The 16,878-nt window shown below is 40.8% G+C and overlaps 2 protein-coding genes across 2 annotated transcripts in view; one reads left to right on the forward strand and one right to left on the reverse strand.

The window, feature by feature from the left end:
• Nucleotides 1-15,171, forward strand: part of LOC129838501 (protein phosphatase 1H-like) — a 60,036-nt gene extending 44,865 nt beyond the window's left edge. Inside the window, exons 7-10 of the mRNA XM_055905498.1 lie at nt 5,511-5,574; nt 5,739-5,846; nt 8,228-8,379; nt 8,579-15,171. Of these exons, the coding sequence (XP_055761473.1) occupies nt 5,511-5,574; nt 5,739-5,846; nt 8,228-8,379; nt 8,579-8,726 (472 nt within the window). The 3' untranslated portion in view covers nt 8,727-15,171. The remainder of the gene's footprint in view (nt 1-5,510; nt 5,575-5,738; nt 5,847-8,227; nt 8,380-8,578) is intronic.
• The window catches only part of LOC129838499 (ubiquitin carboxyl-terminal hydrolase 15-like), a 65,161-nt gene that overhangs the window by 4,049 nt on the left and 44,234 nt on the right, over nt 1-16,878 (reverse strand). The window lies entirely within an intron of this gene.

Below are 16,878 nucleotides of genomic sequence, written 5' to 3' on the forward strand. Positions count from 1 at the left end.
TGTTTCCTACCTTCACCACCTGGGGGCGACCCATCAGGAAGTCCAGGACCCAGTTGCACAGGGCGGGGTTCAGACCTAGGGCCTCAGGCTTGATGATGAGCTTGGAGGGTACTATGGTGTTGAATGCAGAGCTATAGTCAATGAACAGCATTCTGACGTAGATATGCCTCCTGTCCAGATGGGACAGGGCAGTGTGCAGTGTTGTGGCGATTGTATCGTCTGTGGATCTATTGGGGCGGTAAGCAAATTGAAGTGGGTCTAAGGTGGCAGGTAAGGTGGAGGTGATATGATCCTCGACTAGTCTCTCAAAGCACTTCATGATGACAAAGGTGAGTGCTACGGGGCGATAGAAAGCAAAGGTAATTGAACTAAATGACTTAGGTATAGGGACAATGGTGGCCATCCTGAAGCATGTGGGGACAACAGACTGGGATAGGGAGAGATTGAATTTATCTGTAAACACACCAGCCAGCTGGTCTGTGCATGCTCTGAGGATGTGGCTAGGGATACCATCTGGGCCGGCAGCCTTACGAGGGTTAACATGCTTAAATGTCTTTCTCACGTCGGCTACAGAGAAGGAGAGCCCACAGTCCGTGATAGCGGGCCGCGTCGGTGGCACTGTATTATATCCTCAAAGCGAGCGAAGAAGATGTTAAGCCTGTCTGGAAGCAAGACGTCGGTGTCCTTTTTCCTTTTATAATCCGTGATTGTCTGTAGACCTTGCCAAATACGTCTCGTGTCTGAGCCGTTGAACTGGGACTCATCTTTGTCACTATACCGACGTTTATCCTGCTTGACTGCTTTGCGGAGGGAATAACTACACTGTTTGTATTCTTCCATATTCCCAGTCTTCTTACCCTGATTAAATGCGGTGGTTTGCCCTTTCAGTTTTGCGCGAATGCTCCCATCTATCCACAGGTTCTGGTTGGGGTATGTTTTAATAGTCACAGTGGATACAACATCTCCTATGCACTTCCTGATAAACTATTTCACCGTATCGGTATATATTTTTTTCTGAGGCTACTCTGAACTAATCCCAGTTCGCTTGATCAAAACAATCTAGAAGCGTGGATTCCAATTGGTCAGACCAGCGTTGAATAGTCCTTACCACGGGTGCTTCCTGTTTGAGTTTCTGCCTATAGGAGGGGAGGAGCAAGATGGAATCGTGGTCCAATTTACCTGAATGGAGGGTGGGGGAGGGCCTTAAATGCATTCTGGAAGGTAGTATAACAATGGTCGAGAGTTTTAGCAGTGTGAGTACAACAATCAATATGTTGATAGAATTTCGGGAGCCTTTTCCTTAAAATCCCCAGCTACAATAAATGCAACCTCAGGATATGTGGTTTCCAGTTTGCATAAAGTCCAGTGAAGTTCTTTGAGGGCCGTCGTGGTATAGGCTTGAGGGGGGATAGACCACTGTGGCTATTATTGACGAAAATGATCTCGGGAGATAGTACAGTCGGGAATTTGATTGTGAAGATATTCTAGGTCGGATGAACAGAAGGACTTGAGTTCCTGTATGTTATCACAGTGCCGTGGAATCGGTACATCGAAAATCTCTTCCCAAATGTTTTGCGATTTATATGGCACAGCTGTCGATATTTTGGTCCTTAAAGGAAATTGGTATATATTTTTATTCATCACAATTTTCTTTAACCATTTATGGTCTCCGACAGACAAGTTCCTTCTACTTGCCTCTTCCATTTTTGTGGTAATGCTGCAATTTGTTGGTTGTAATTTTGGGTAGAGCAGACATTTCCATATGTCTGTGTTACCTGCATGTGTGACAACTCCACCAGTCCTATTTATGATATAATTTACAAAAATTATACCTTTTTTAAACATTTTATTGAAAAATCGTTTTTTTTTTATCAATTAGTATATTTGAGTTTAACCACAATATTTGTTGTAATATTTGTTCTATCTTTTCAGGTGGATTAAACTGAAATTGCAACCAATTCTGAGGCTTGTTTAAAAATAACGAGATTTCGGAGATTTCGTTTTCTAATAACCGAAAGTGAGCAGTTGTAATCTGAATAAAAGGAAAAAGGCCATTCTTGAACATGGGGTGAGACATTCTTACTAATTTACTAGAGAACCATTTCAGATTGAAGTATAATTTTTGTATGACTGATGCCTTTAGTGAGAGGTCTAATGCTTTAATATTTAATAATAATTTATGCCCTCCGAATTCATATTCATTATATAAATAGGCCCTTTTAATTTTGTCTGGCTTGCCATTCCAAATAAAGTTGAATATTTTTTGTTCATATAATTTAAAAAGCAGGTCACTAGGTGTAGGCAAAACCATAAGCAAATAGATAAACTGTGATATGACTAAAGAGTTAATCAGGGTGATTTTTCCACAAATAGACAGTTATTTTTCTTTCCATGGTAGCAAGATCTTATCTATTTTTGTTAACTTTCTATTAAAATGTATTGGAGTGAGATCATTTCTTTCTTTCGGGATATGTATACCGAGTATATCCACATCACCGTCAGATCATTTTATTGGTAAACTACACGGTAATGTAAAAGTTGCATTTTTTTGTGATCCAATAAGTAATATAGTACACTTTTAATCCAGGAAGTTTAGCAAAATTATCTAGATTCCCTCCTGTGGAAGGATTCTAATTGTGGTTTAAAAAGAAACATGAATCATCAGCGTATAGCCACAGATTTCTAATCTCTTAATATTATTGTTGGATCTAATTTTAACAGCTAACATTTTGATACCAATAATAAATAGATATGCCGATAGTGGACAACCTTGTTTTCTATTTTTTGCAGTATTTCTTAAGTGACTTGTTGCAAACAGAATGCATGTTTTGGAATCTTTTTTATTCGGTACGGACTTCCTTTTTTTCACTCTGTCATTTAGGTTAGTATTGTGGAGTAATTACAATGTTGTTCATCCATCCTCAGTTCTCATATCATGACCATGACCATGCGATCAGTATGAAATAGAGACTCCGCAAAATGCCACAAGCATGACTAGATTTATTTTCAGATCTTGCACCTTCCATCCCAATACACTGAAAGTCGTCGTAGGGTGCATTGTTTGGCGTGCGAACAATGCACCCTATCACTGACATAGAAATCCCTCTGTCATGATCAAAACAAACCCATGGTCCCCCAGGGTGAAATCCCTCTTTTAACCGTCTCTAAACCATGAACTACAGCTCAGAGGATTACGGGTTCATTCCCAGTTTGAGGCCCTAATTTGTATTTTTTTCTGTTTTAACCTTATCCCAAACCTTAACCCTTACTTTAACCAGTCGGAATGAATGCCTTAATTTATCTGTTGAGTTTTGAAGTGAGATCGTGAGATCTTGTTGGTTTAGAGAGATCCGGCATTCTGCTGGGATGTGCATGCGTCTATGCACTCCATTCACTAATTAATGTCCTTGGGAAGGCAGAGTGGTTATAATGAGTGAGACAGTGTTTCACCTTCATCTCTGTAGTATACCCAGAGCCTTGGGTCTTGCACGAGAGAAAGGTAGACATAACGGAGAGATGTGGGCTGGGCAGAGCCTGTCTGTTTAAATATGCTGTTTGATGTTATGTGAGTACAGTATATTATCATTACCACAGTGAGCTGATTCAGGAAGGTTCAATCGAGGCTAGATGAGGAGGGGGAACTTGTTCAGTATCGCTCTCCAATATATGGATGTGTACTGATATTTTTTACAGCTATTGCTCTGGATGGTACAGTTTCTCTATGGGTCACATTAAATGTTATTTTATTGTTATTATATTGTTATTATTGGAGTAATCAACATGATCTGCCCTTCCAGTGTAACTCCAATTACAGGAATAGAATGACAATCTATTTCTATTCCATCTTCGGTATTGTGTACTATTGCAACGTTCTTTGTGTCACAGTCACAGTAGTAAACAAGCCTTCATATCAGTCACTAACCACGTTTCCTCCTCAGTTTTTATGCTAGTAAACTCCTGGCGTATAAGAAAAAAAATCAAAGACGTGTAATGGAAACAGGAAGTGTCGGTACAATTTCATAAATGTTGACCGACAATTTGTTCGTTCGACATGACCTTTTTGTGTAGGTAAAATTAAAAATGCAACGAAATGCACAATTGCTGATAGAACCATAATCATTTCAAGGTAAATGTGCAGTCATGCGATATTATGTTGTGTGCGAATTGAAAAAGCATGCACAGTTTAGGCTACAGGTTGGTGAAAGTGCACGGTGATGAGCTCAATGCTCCTTTCCAATAAATATCAAGGGTCTTAATTTGTATGCTAGTGACATGATGATTGATGCTTAGCTGCCATTAACAAACAATTATCTATCTCATAATCTGTCCCGTGTCCACTTTATCAGCGAACTGCTGTCTAGAGACCATGTGCGAAAACCAAATTGGGCAAGTTTGTCATTTATCGCAAAAGTTTGTGTGACAAAACTATCGGTAGAGTGGACAATGTAATTCAATGGAAACACAGGCATAAGTGAAGGGGTCGCCGGCGACAGTTTTTTGGAAGTCAGTCGAGGTCTCAATTTATTGATGAGAGTTAGAATAGTAGAATATACAGGGTGCAACTTTGAAATTCGGTTGTGCATCAGCAGTTTTTATCTCATGTCAGTCACTGACAGTCACTCAATTAGCCATTAAAACTGCAAAAACAAATCTCCACTCCCTCCATGGTAAAATGGGCAGAATTGCAGGAGATTGCTGTAAAACTGCAAAGAATGTCTCTGCCCCATGGCAAAATTTGTAGAACTGCAGGAAATTAACTTTAAAACAAATGTTTCTCTCTGCCATGGGGGGGGGGGGGATTATGGTAACATTTACTTTTTACAGCATAATACAATCAATTCTACGGTATTGTAATGTGTGTCATTACACAGTGCTTGCATTGAGTGTATTTAGATTACAATAGGTGTACTGCAATATGAAATACAGTAACTTACTTGCTAGTGAGCCGCCTGGAAATGACTGTGAAATTCACACAAACTCCTTTTTAACCTTTATTTAACTAGGCAAGTCAGTGAAGAACTCATTTTTATTTACAATGACGGCCTACACTGATCGGACGACGCTGGGCCTATTGTGCGCCGCCCTATGGGACTCCCAATCACGGCCGGATGTGATACAGCCTGGATACGAACCAGGGACTGTAGCGATGCCTCTTGCACTGAGATCCAGTGCCTTAGACCACAGTGTGTGTATGTGAAACTAGAGGAAGGGATTAAACTTGCTGACTGTGGCTCTGAAGAACCATATTGTCTCCCTTCCCTGTTATAAAGCAAAGAAGGAAAAACTACATGAACTCTAACATAATTGAAAGAGCTCTCTGAGGTCTCCATCTGCTTCCCTCGTTCTCAGCTGATTTTTACTGTTTTCTTTCTCTGTCATCTCGCTCCATCTCTCGCGTTCTCTCCTCCCTTCAGCGACAGGTATAATGAGGAACATCAAATACAGTGTGTAATGCTCAGCGCTATAAACCATGAAATAAAAACCCATTATTGTCTCCTCTTTCCACACAGGGCGTATAAAACCATAGAAGATGAGGACCTAAGGTTCCCACTGGTCTACGGCGAAGGGAAAAAGGTTGTTTGTGTGTGTGTAACGTGCGTGAATGCGAGAGAGTGTGTGTGTCTGTGTTTAAATGTGGATGTGAACAGAATTTATAACAGAGTTTATTACATAGGAAAAAGTGATGTATATCTTAGTTTAATAGTATACTAACTGGTGTCTTTAAAACTTTTCCTCAGGCCAGAGTAATGGCCACTATAGGAGTGACCAGAGGCCTTGGTGACCATGATCTTAAAGTCCACGATTCCAACATCTACATCAAGCCTTTCCTGTCCTGCTGTCCAGAGGTAAATCCAATGATGACACACTGTGTGTAGCATCCTGGCACCATTCTACCCACACACACACACACACACACTATCTTGTACAGTGTCTTGCAAAAGTATTCGTCCCCCTTGGCATTTTTCCTATTTTGTTGCATTACAACCGGTAATTGAAATAGATTTTTATTTGGATTTCATGTAATGGACATACACAAAATAGTACAAATGTTTTATTTATTTATTTTATTTTTATTTCACCTTTATTTAACCAGGTAGGCTAGTTGAGAACAAGTTCTCATTTGCAACTGCGACCTGGCCAAGATAAAGCATAGCAGTGTGAACAGACAACACAGAGTTACACATGGAGTAAACAATAAACAAGTCAATAACATGGTAGAAAAAAAAGAGAGAATCTATATACAATGTGTGCAAAAGGCATGAGGAGGTAGGCAATAAATCGAATAATTACAATTTAGCAGATTAACACTGGAGTGATAAATCATCAGATGATCATGTGCAAGAAGAGATACTGGTGTGCAAAAGAGCAGAAAAGTAAATAAATAAAAGCAGTGTGGGGGGTGAGGTAGGTAAATTGGGTGGGTAGTTTACAGATGAACTATATACAGCTGCAGCGATCGGTTAGCTGCTCGGATAGCAGATTTTTAAAGTTGTTGAGGGAGATAAAAGTCTCCAACTTCAGAGATTTTTGCAATTCGTTCCAGTCGCAGGCAGCAGAGAACTGGAAGGAAAGGCGTCCAAATGAGGTTTTGGCTTTAGGGATGATCAGTGAGATACACCTGCTGGAGCGCGTGCTACGGGTGGGTGTAGCCATCGTGACCAGTGAACTGAGATAAGGCGGCACTTTACCTAGCATAGCCTTGTAGATGACCTGGAGCCAGTGGGTCTGACGACGAACATGTAGCGAGGGCCAGCCGACTAGGGCATACAGGTCGCAGTGGTGGGTCGTATAAGGTGCTTTAGTAACAAAACGGATGGCACTGTGATAAACTGCATCCAGTTTGCTGAGTAGAGTATTGGAAGCTATTTTGTAGATGACATCGCCGAAGTCGAGGATCGGTAGGATAGTCAGTTTTACTAGGGTAAGTTTGGCGGCGTGAGTGAAGGAGGCTTTGTTGCGGAATAGAAAGCCGACTCTAGATTTGATTTTGGATTGGAAACTGGAAATTGGTGAAGTGAAATAAATTACTTGTTTCAAAAAATTCTAAAAAAATAAAAACCTGGAAAGTGGTGCGTGCATACAGTGGGGAGAACAAGTATTTGACACACTGCCGATTTTGCAGGTTTTCCTACTTACAAAGCATGTAGAGGTCTGTAATTTTTATCATAGGTACACTTCAACTGTGAGAGACGGAATGTAAAACAAAAATCCAGAAAATCACATTGTATGATTTTTAAGTAATTAATTAGCATTTTATTGCATGACATAAGTATTTGATCACCTACCAACCAGTAAGAATTCCGGCTCTCACAGACCTGTTAGTTTTTCTTTAAGAAGCCCTCCTGTTCTCCACTCAATACCTGTATTAACTGCACCTGTTTGAACTCGTTACCTGTATAAAAGACACCTGTCCACACACTCAATCAAAGAGACTCCAACCTCTCCACAATGGCCAAGACCAGAGAGTTGTGTAAGGACATCAGGGGTAAAATTGTAGACCTGCACAAGGCTGGGATGGGCTACAGGACAATAGGCAAGCAGCTTAGTGAGAAGGCAACAACTGTTGGCGCAATTATTAGAAAATGGAAGAAGTTCTAAACAACTGTTGGCGCAATTAGCTTCAGGGTCTACAGTAGCCTGCTCCCACACTGTTGTATGGTATGATGATAGAAGAGTTGGCTAAAGCACATACACTACGGGTTCAGGGTGTACAGTACCACAGTTCCTCTGTCATGGTCAAACCAAGGTTGTCTGATATCAGACTCAGAGATCCTATTTGATTATATATGTAATTGGTGTTCTCTCCTGAATAAGACCCTGTTGTTTGTTACAGGTGAAGGTGTACAATAGGGTTCCCTAACTGGTGGGCAGGCCGCAGGTGGTTTTATCTGGCACCGCCAAGTTTTCACATTTTTATTGTTGGACATAAGACTTTAAAAACACCAGGAAATTAGCTCCAGATGATTTTAATTTGGGAAATTTGTTCCCAAGTATTCCCAAGCATTATAGAGATACACGTGATCGTATACAAATTTAAGCAAGTTTTGAAATGATTATGTTTTATATATGTTTGGGCTTCTTGCAGTCAATTTGCAGTCGGGCCATGGCTGAATCTAGTTGATGATCCCTGGTGTACAACCTGACTCAGTACGAGCATGGTGCTAACTCAGTCTGCTATTGCTGTTATTGTGCACAACCTGACCCATTTTGTTGTTATTCTTTCTAGGTGACGGTGTACAACCTAAACCAATACGAGCACGGTGCTGACGACGTCCTGGTGATGGGAACAGATGGCCTTTGGGACGTCCTGTCCAACAAGGAAGTCAATGAATCGGTCTCCACCTTCTTGGCCAACTGTGACCCCGACGACTTATACAGGTAGGTGTGTGTCTGTGTGCAAGTGGACCTGCGTGCGTGTAAAAGTACATTTTTCAATAGTTTTCCATGACATCCTTCTAACATTGTATTATGCAATTTTGTAAATTGCGTAAACATCCAACATCTTACAAAGTAAATACAACTATTGACAGTGGACCATTTTTGCCATAACACCCCTCCACTTCATGTCTGTGACCAGGTACACGATGGCTGCTCAGGATCTGGTGATGAGAGCGCGAGGAGTACTGAAGGACCGAGGCTGGCGGATCACTAATGAACGGCTGGGATCTGGAGACGACATCTCCTGTTACATCATCCCTCTGATGTACGGAAACCGCCAGCCCTAGAACCACCTACAGGCCATGATTGGAGCAGACTCCCATCTCTATGGCAGGCTCCCTCCTCAACCAGCAGTACTGTACTCCTCTCTTTTTGACTCTCTCTGTGTATCACCCCCCTCTCAGTGCTGTACTATAAGTGATATTCAAGAAACTAATCCTTCAAGATGTTACAATGTTCCCTTCTTCCCTAAACGGGTATGAGCTTCAGATTGTGGTATGTGACCTGAGATCCCAGTCATGTGATGTTGGACTGTGCTGACCTGTGCAGCTTTGTTTCCTGCTTTGCCACAGTGTGGCTTCAGAGGAGTCACTTCCTGAAGTACAGTATTTCTTTCAGACCTACCAAGGTTCAGTACAGACAGGTGTTTGTCTGGCAGAAAATGGTTTCTACTAAAATTATTATGTATGTAGTTTTCTAAAACATGTCACTCATCTCAACTGGAAAGGGAGGCTGAACGTAGTGAAGAGCACATTTTTTGACTTGACGTAGCCTATGTAATGAAGATAGATTCTGTATCCCTCACCGTAATCTGACTGAGCAAGGTGCAATAGTTTTACTATGGTACTGTTTCTGTATGACTTGATCTCGTTTTTCCTCATTGGTGTAAAAATGGTCATAGTCATTAAAAAAACAATAAGTTAAGAGTTCTATCTTATGTATTCATAGACCAAGACCCAAGTTCTGTTACAAATCGTATGATGTAGCTGTATATTTATTTCTGTTAGATCATTATTTTAGGCTGATAATGTTCAATATGTTTATTTGCATGTAATGCTGCTTGCTTTGGGAAATAGTTTTAGTAGTTCAGACTGAACCCAAAGAAAAGAGATCTCTTTGCTGAAGGATGTTTTTAGGTGTCATATACTCAATGGATTATTAAGTATGTTGGCCTACACCATTGCCACTTCAGTTTGTGCCATTCTATGCGTCTTTTACTTTTCAATATTGTAAGAGGATTTATTTATACTGACTGATCTATTGTCACACTTGATCCTTCAATTCAGTGTCAGTAATCCACATATGTCATACGGCACCATTGTTTTATTCTTTTCATACATACCATGATAAAACATACGAATTGATGTAAACATACTATATCATTTCCTACATGTTACATTACATATTTTGGTGACATTGGTAGCTTTGATGTATTGTTGAGGGTGGCTGAAGTTTTCACAGATGCCGTGCTCGAAGATGCTTTCCTAACATAAGATACTCAGTTCTGGCTCTTGACTCTGCTATCTACCAATCAGTAGACCATGTGCTACATTTAGGGCTATTTCCAATCCTTAACCCGCAATAACCGACAACTGCATAGCAGGTTGTGTATTTATTTCGATGATTTTAGAGGTTTAACATCGTTGGAGCTGTCAAATCAGCAAGTGACTCCCGGCATTATACCTATCGCAGACATTGCCATTGGATGCACGAGTCGCATTAGTATAAATCCCATGCAGCCTTGTTGTTTCAAGCTGAAACATTGGAATGTGTGCTGTAATCTACACCTCAATTAGGCTGACATCAATCCTTATTAATTTGTTTAATGAGTTTCAATTTGAGTGTCACTTTCTATATAGCCTCCACTTTCTCATTCTGAACTTCCAATGCGGGTGGGTTTTATAGACGGGTGTGCTTTGGTGACAAGAGCTGCTCCAATGCAGTTACACCTCTGACATCACCTAAAGAAAAGCAAGGAAATTGCTGTGCAGTTGTCGGTCATGGCAGGTTTACACTGAAACTGATTGAATAGGCCTGAAAGGTCTTGCACAGTCAAAATCATGTTAATGAAATTTGATGATATTTGGGTGAAACCAGATCAAAGTAGGATGGCCAAAGTATGAAAAATGACTATTGCTTCTACATTGATAAAAGTTTGATCATATAGTTACTGGTCCATTCCCCCATTTGGATTCAGGAGGCCGATTATTAAGGGCTTTTTGTGACATCACAAAATCCTCTCATTTTAATACACCAATTTAAATAGGTACCGCCTTGTAACCAATATCGCAGAGGGGAGTGGTTTAGGTAGTTAGTTTAGTGGTGCTAAAATTTGACTGCAGCATGTCTGCAAATATAATGAGGTTTCCCCTATTCATCTAAGGCAAATATACTTAGGTTTGTACTTTCATCTGTGTCTGGTGTTAGCTAGGAACTGGCTAGCTCGGTCTTCAGCCAGCATGGAACAAAAGCGGGGGAAGGGTTGCCCAAAACTCAGATACAGTTGTCAAGTACTTACACATGTCAAACGGAGATTCATCTAAACTTCTTGACTATCGTTAATAGTCATGATATATGGACATTGCATGACTCACCGGACAGTTTTTTTTTTTATAGGTACACTCATTTAGTCCCGGGTCAGACCACCCTTTGCCTCCAGAACAGTTTGAATTCCTTGTGGCATGGATTCCACAAGGTGTTGGAAATGTTCCACGGGGATGTTGGTCCATGCTGACGCGACAGCACCACGCAGTTGCAGCAGATTGGACTGCGGAACGTTTGGTACGTTCATGCTGTGAACAGGTTTGGTCAGTGACAATGTTCAGATACGCTGTGGCGTTCAATCATTGCTCAATTAGTATCAAGGGACCTAGTGTGTGCCAGGAAAAAGATTCCACACACCAGTACACCACCAGCCTGTACCGGTTGACACCAGGCAGGATAGACCCATTCTGCTTACGCCAACTCCTGACTCAACAGGAACTGGGATTCCTCGGACCAGAGGATGTTTTTCCACTCCTCAATTGTCCAGTGTTGGTGATGGCGTGCCCACTGGAGCCGCCGCTTCTTGTTTTTAGCTGATAGGAGTGGAACCTGGTGAGTTGACGAGTTGTGCTTTCCGAGATGCCGTTCTGCACGCTACTGTTGTACTGCGCCTTATTTGTCTGTTTGTGGCCATCATGATAGCTTGTACGATTCTTGCCATTCTCCTTTGACCTCTCTCATCAACAAGCTGTTTTCACACACAGGACTGCCGCTGACTGGATTTTTTTTTTTTTGCTGCGAAATTCTCGGTAAACCCTAGACACTGTCGTTTGTGAAAAGCTCCGTAGGGCGTCCGTTTCTGTGATACTGGATCCGGTGCGCCTGGTACAGACGATCATACCACGCTCGAAGTTGCATAGGTCACTTGTTGTGCTCATTCTAACGTTCAATTGAACAGAAACTTAATGGCTCAATGCCTGTCTGCCTACTTTATATAGCAAGCCACGGCCATGTCACTCAGTGTCTGTGTCACCATGTGCCATTGCTTTGTGTATCAGCAAATTTACTTGAGAATCTCACCGCAACACTGCGTCCATGTTGCTTGACATACAGTTGAAGTCGGAAGTTTACATACACTTAGGTTGGAGTCATTAAAACTTGTTTTTCAACCACTCCACAAATTTCTTGTTAACAAACTATAGTTTTGGCAAGTCGATTAGGACATCTACTTTGTGCATGACACAAGTCATTTTTCCAACAAATATTTACGACAGATTATTTCACTTATAATTCAATGTGTCACAATTCCAGTGGGTCAGACATTCACATACACTAAGTTGACTGTGCCTTAAACCACCTTGGAAAATTCCAGAAAATTATGTCATGGCTTTAGAAGCTTCTGATAGGTTAATTGACATCATTTGAGTCAATTGGAGGTTTATCTGAGGATGTATTTCAAGGTCTACCTTCAAACTCAGTGCCTCTTTGCTTGACATCATGGGAAAATCAAAAGAAATCAGCCAAGACCTCCGATTTTTTTTTTTTTTTAGACCTCCACAAGTCTGGTACATCCTTGGGAGCGATTTCCAAACGCCTGAAGGTACCACGTTCATTTGTACAAACAATAGTACGCAAGTATTAACACCATGGGACCACGCAGCCGTCATACCGCTTAGGAAGGAGACGCGTTCTGTCTCCTAGAGATGAACATACTTTGGTGCGAAAAGTGCAAACCAATCCCAGAACAACAGCAACGAACCTTGTGGAGATGCTGGAGGAAACAGGTACAAAAGTATCTATATCCACAGTAAAACGAGTCCTATATCGACATAACCTGAAAGCCCGCTCAGCAAGGAAGAAGCCACTGTTCCAAAACCGCCATGAAAAAGCCAGACTACGGTTTGCAACTACACATGGGGACAAAGATCGTACTTTTTGGAGAAATGTCCTCTGGTCTGATGAAACAAAAATAGAACTGTTTTGCCATAATGAGCATCGTTATGTTTGGAGGAAAAAGGGGGATGCTTGCGAGCCGAAGATCACCATCCCAACCGTGAAGCATGGGGGTGGCAGCATCATGTTGTGGGGGTGCTTTGCTGCAGGAAGGACTGGTGCACTTCACAAAATAGATGGCATCCTGAGGCAGGGACATTATGTGGATTTATTGAAGCAACATCTCCAAACATCAGTCAGGAAGTTAAAGCTTGGTCGCAAATTGGTCTTTCAAATGGACAATGACCCCAAGCATACTTCTAAAGTTGTGGCAAAATGGCTTAAGGACAACAAAGTCAATGTATTGGAGTGGCCATCACAAAGCCCTGACCTCAATCCAATAGAACATTTGTGGGCAGAACTGAAAAAGCTTGTGCGAGCAAGGAGGCCTACAAACCTGACTCAGTACACCAGCTCTGTCAGGAGGAATGGGCCGAAATTCACCCAACTTATTGTGGGAAGCTTGTGGAAGGCTACCTGAAGCGTTTGACCCAGGTTAAACAATTTAAAGGCAATGCTACCAAATACTAATTGAGTGTATGTAAACTTCTGACCGACTGGGAATGTGATGAAAGAAATAAAAGCTGAAATAAATCCTTCTCTAATAGTATTCTGACATTTCACATTCTTAAAATAAAGCGGTGATCCTAACTAACCTAAGACAGGCAATTTTTACTAGGATTAAATGTCAGGAATTGTGAAAATTTGAGTTTAATGTATTTGGCTAAGGTGTATCTAAACTTCCGACTTCAACTGTAGGCTTTTTCCCAAGAACTGTCAGTAAAAGGTGAGCTGCCCACCCACTCAGCCTATTAGGTCCCTGCCCACTCAGTGTGTCTTTTCAGGCTTCCTGGTTGTTTGACATGAGAGAAAAATGACTTTTACTCAGATATTGAGCATTGTTATTGTAAAAATATATATATATTGTGGGTGATGTTTCAGTCACTCAAAAGGCTATTTTACATGGGAATCAGAATGATTGTTCAGGACCTTAAATCATGTTTTGTATTGTAACGGTTTTGACTAATTGTTTGTAGGGGTGACCGATCATTTATTTTGGTAATATAACCAATGCAAAAGAACACATTTGTTTTAAAGTTATTTCCAATGTTTTATGGGTTTATGAAAAGTGTATGTCCATACTGACTTTTACATGAGTCCATTGTATTGGTGTAGACTTGATGGACCAGATGGGACACATTACCTCTCAACCAAAAAGGAGAAATCTATATTTTCTCTGGTAGGCACAACCTACCTGGCACCCCCACAAAAACAATTAACCTCAAGTCAAAACCATTACAATACAAAACATGATTTAAAGTCCTGAACAATCATTCTGATTCCTATTTAAAATATCATTTTGAGTGACTAAAACATCATCCACAATATATCTTTTTTTCTGTATGTTTTTGGGGGGTATTTCTAGGAATGGGGGTTTCAAAGAAAGTGAGGAAATTGGATATGCAGTATTGTATTTATTACCCCAAAGTGTCCAGAAGGCTGACTAACGTACTGTAATATAACTTACGTTGTAACCTATTTATGGATTGTTCATACTTAACTATGTGGTATGAATTTATAGTTAATGTGTTAAGCCTTAACTACTTAACTACTATATGTGTGGACTATTTGATATGAAGTATTTGTTTATGAATTTGTACATTTTCTAGAGTAGAACAACAAGTAAAACAGAAAGGGTATGAAACGAAAAGTGCATTTTGACATTATTACTCTGTATCAGGAGATATATTTAACCTAGCCTGGTAGCAGATTTGTATGTTTTTTTTAATCAAACTCCTCTGTTAGTCTTTGTATGCCATAAACTGTTGCTTACACGGCAGTGGAGTTGGTTATAAAGCACAAACTGGGCTGGTACCAGGCTATATTTGCCTCTCCTGTTGCTGTATATTTTAGTAGCCTACCAATTGCTGTTGTTTTGTTCCAAATCATCCCGCAAACCCAAACTCATCCATGTGACTGATAATGAAAGGGATTAGAATTTAGGCCATTCCCTGGTGATGAGAAGATTGAGGAATGTCTTTGTGTATTTCTCAGAACAAATAAAGGAGAGTGGTGAAACGCTATACATTTTCATGACAATTTTTGACTAATCTAATTTCTTCTACACTAATAATAATATTTGTAAATGTTTATGGTATGTATTTATGTGCAATGACGACTTTGGGGAAATGTTTTACCTTGTGTTTTTTTTCAGAGAATAAAAACAATAAAATTAAATGTATGTGAACACTTGAACCCAAAATGTGTGTCTTGTATCTTGCATTATTAGAGGACTTCTATTGGGACCAGAGACTGTCAGCAGCCCTGGCCAGAAATAGTAGTAGTTCCAGAAAGCATTAAGTTTCAGTCCAAACCACGAGGCCAATCAATCAATCTGAAGTGGCATTAAAATGGCACTGAGGCACAAAAACAAATCAATGCCATTGCTCTTTGCATTCCCACTTCTTCTTGAGGAGAGTAAAATCAACATACCAAATCAATATTGCTCTAACAGGTAATTGTCAGAGGGGTTTGGACATGGAGGGGGTTCAGTCCTGATGATGATTTAATGTACAGTGGCTTATGAAAGTATTCACTCCTTCACATTTTTCCTATTCCTTTGCCTTACAACCTGGAATTAAAATTGATTTTTTGGGGGGGATTTGTATCATTTGATTTACACAACATGACTACCACTTTGAAGCTGCAAAATATTTTTTCTTGTGAAACAAACAAGAAATAACACAAACAAAACTGAAAACTTGAGCGTGCATAACTATTCACCCCCCCCTCCCCCCAAAGTCAATACTTTGTAGAGCCACCTTTTACAGCAATTACAGCTGCAAGTCTCTTGGGGTATGTCTCTATAAGCTTGGCACATCTAGCCACTGGGATTTTTGCCCATTCTACAAGGCAAAACTGCTCCAGCTCCTTCAAGTTGGATGGGTTCCGCTGGTGTACAGCAATCTTTAAGTCATACCACAGATTCTCAATTGGATTGAGGTCTGGGCTATGACTAGGCCATTCCAAGACATTTAAATGTTTCCCCTTAAACCACTCGAGTGTTGCTTTAGCAGTATGCTTAGGATCATTGTCCTGCTGGAAGGTGAACCTCCGTTCCAGTCTCAAATCTCTGGAACAGGTTTTCCCCAAGAATTTCCCTGTATTTAGCACCATCCATCATTCCTTCAATTCTGACCAGTTTCCCAGGCCCTGCCAATGAAAAACATCCCCACAGCATGATGCTTCAACATGCTTTACTGTGGGGATGGTGTTCTCGGGGTGATGAAAGGTGTTGGGTTTGCACCAGACATAGCGTTTTCCTTGATGGCCAAAAAGCAAAATGTTTGTCTCATCTGACCAGAGTACCTTCTTCCATATGTTTGGGGAGTCTTACACATGCCTTTTGGCAAACACCGAACGTGTTTGCTTATTATTTTCTTTAAGCAATGGCTTTTTTCTGGCCACTCTTCCGAAAAGCCCAGCTCTGTGGCGTGTACAGCTTAGTGGTCCTATGGACAGATACTCCAATCTCCGCTGTGGAGCTTTGCAGCGCCTTCAGGGTTATCTTTGGTCTCTTTGTTGCCGCTGATTAATGCCCTCCTTGCCTGGCCTGTGATTTTGTTGGGCAGCCCTCTCTTGGCAGGTTTCTTGTGGTACCATATTCTTTAAATTTTTTAATAATGGATTTAAATGGTGCTCCGTGGGATGTTCAAAGTTTCAGATATTTATTTTATAACCCAACCCTGATCTGTACTTCCCCACAACTTTGTCCTGACCTGTTTGGAGAGCTCCTTGGTCTTCATGGTGCCGCTTGCTTAGTGGTGATGCAGACTCTGGGGCCTTTCAGAACAGGTGTATATATACTGAGATCATGTGACAGATTATGTGACACTTTGAAGCCCCTAAATAAGATCTGGTGCAACCAATTACATTCTGAAGTCACATAATTAGTTAAATAAA

Source organism: Salvelinus fontinalis, chromosome 39 (genome assembly GCF_029448725.1).
Source record: "Salvelinus fontinalis isolate EN_2023a chromosome 39, ASM2944872v1, whole genome shotgun sequence".
NCBI lineage: Eukaryota > Metazoa > Chordata > Actinopteri > Salmoniformes > Salmonidae > Salvelinus > Salvelinus fontinalis.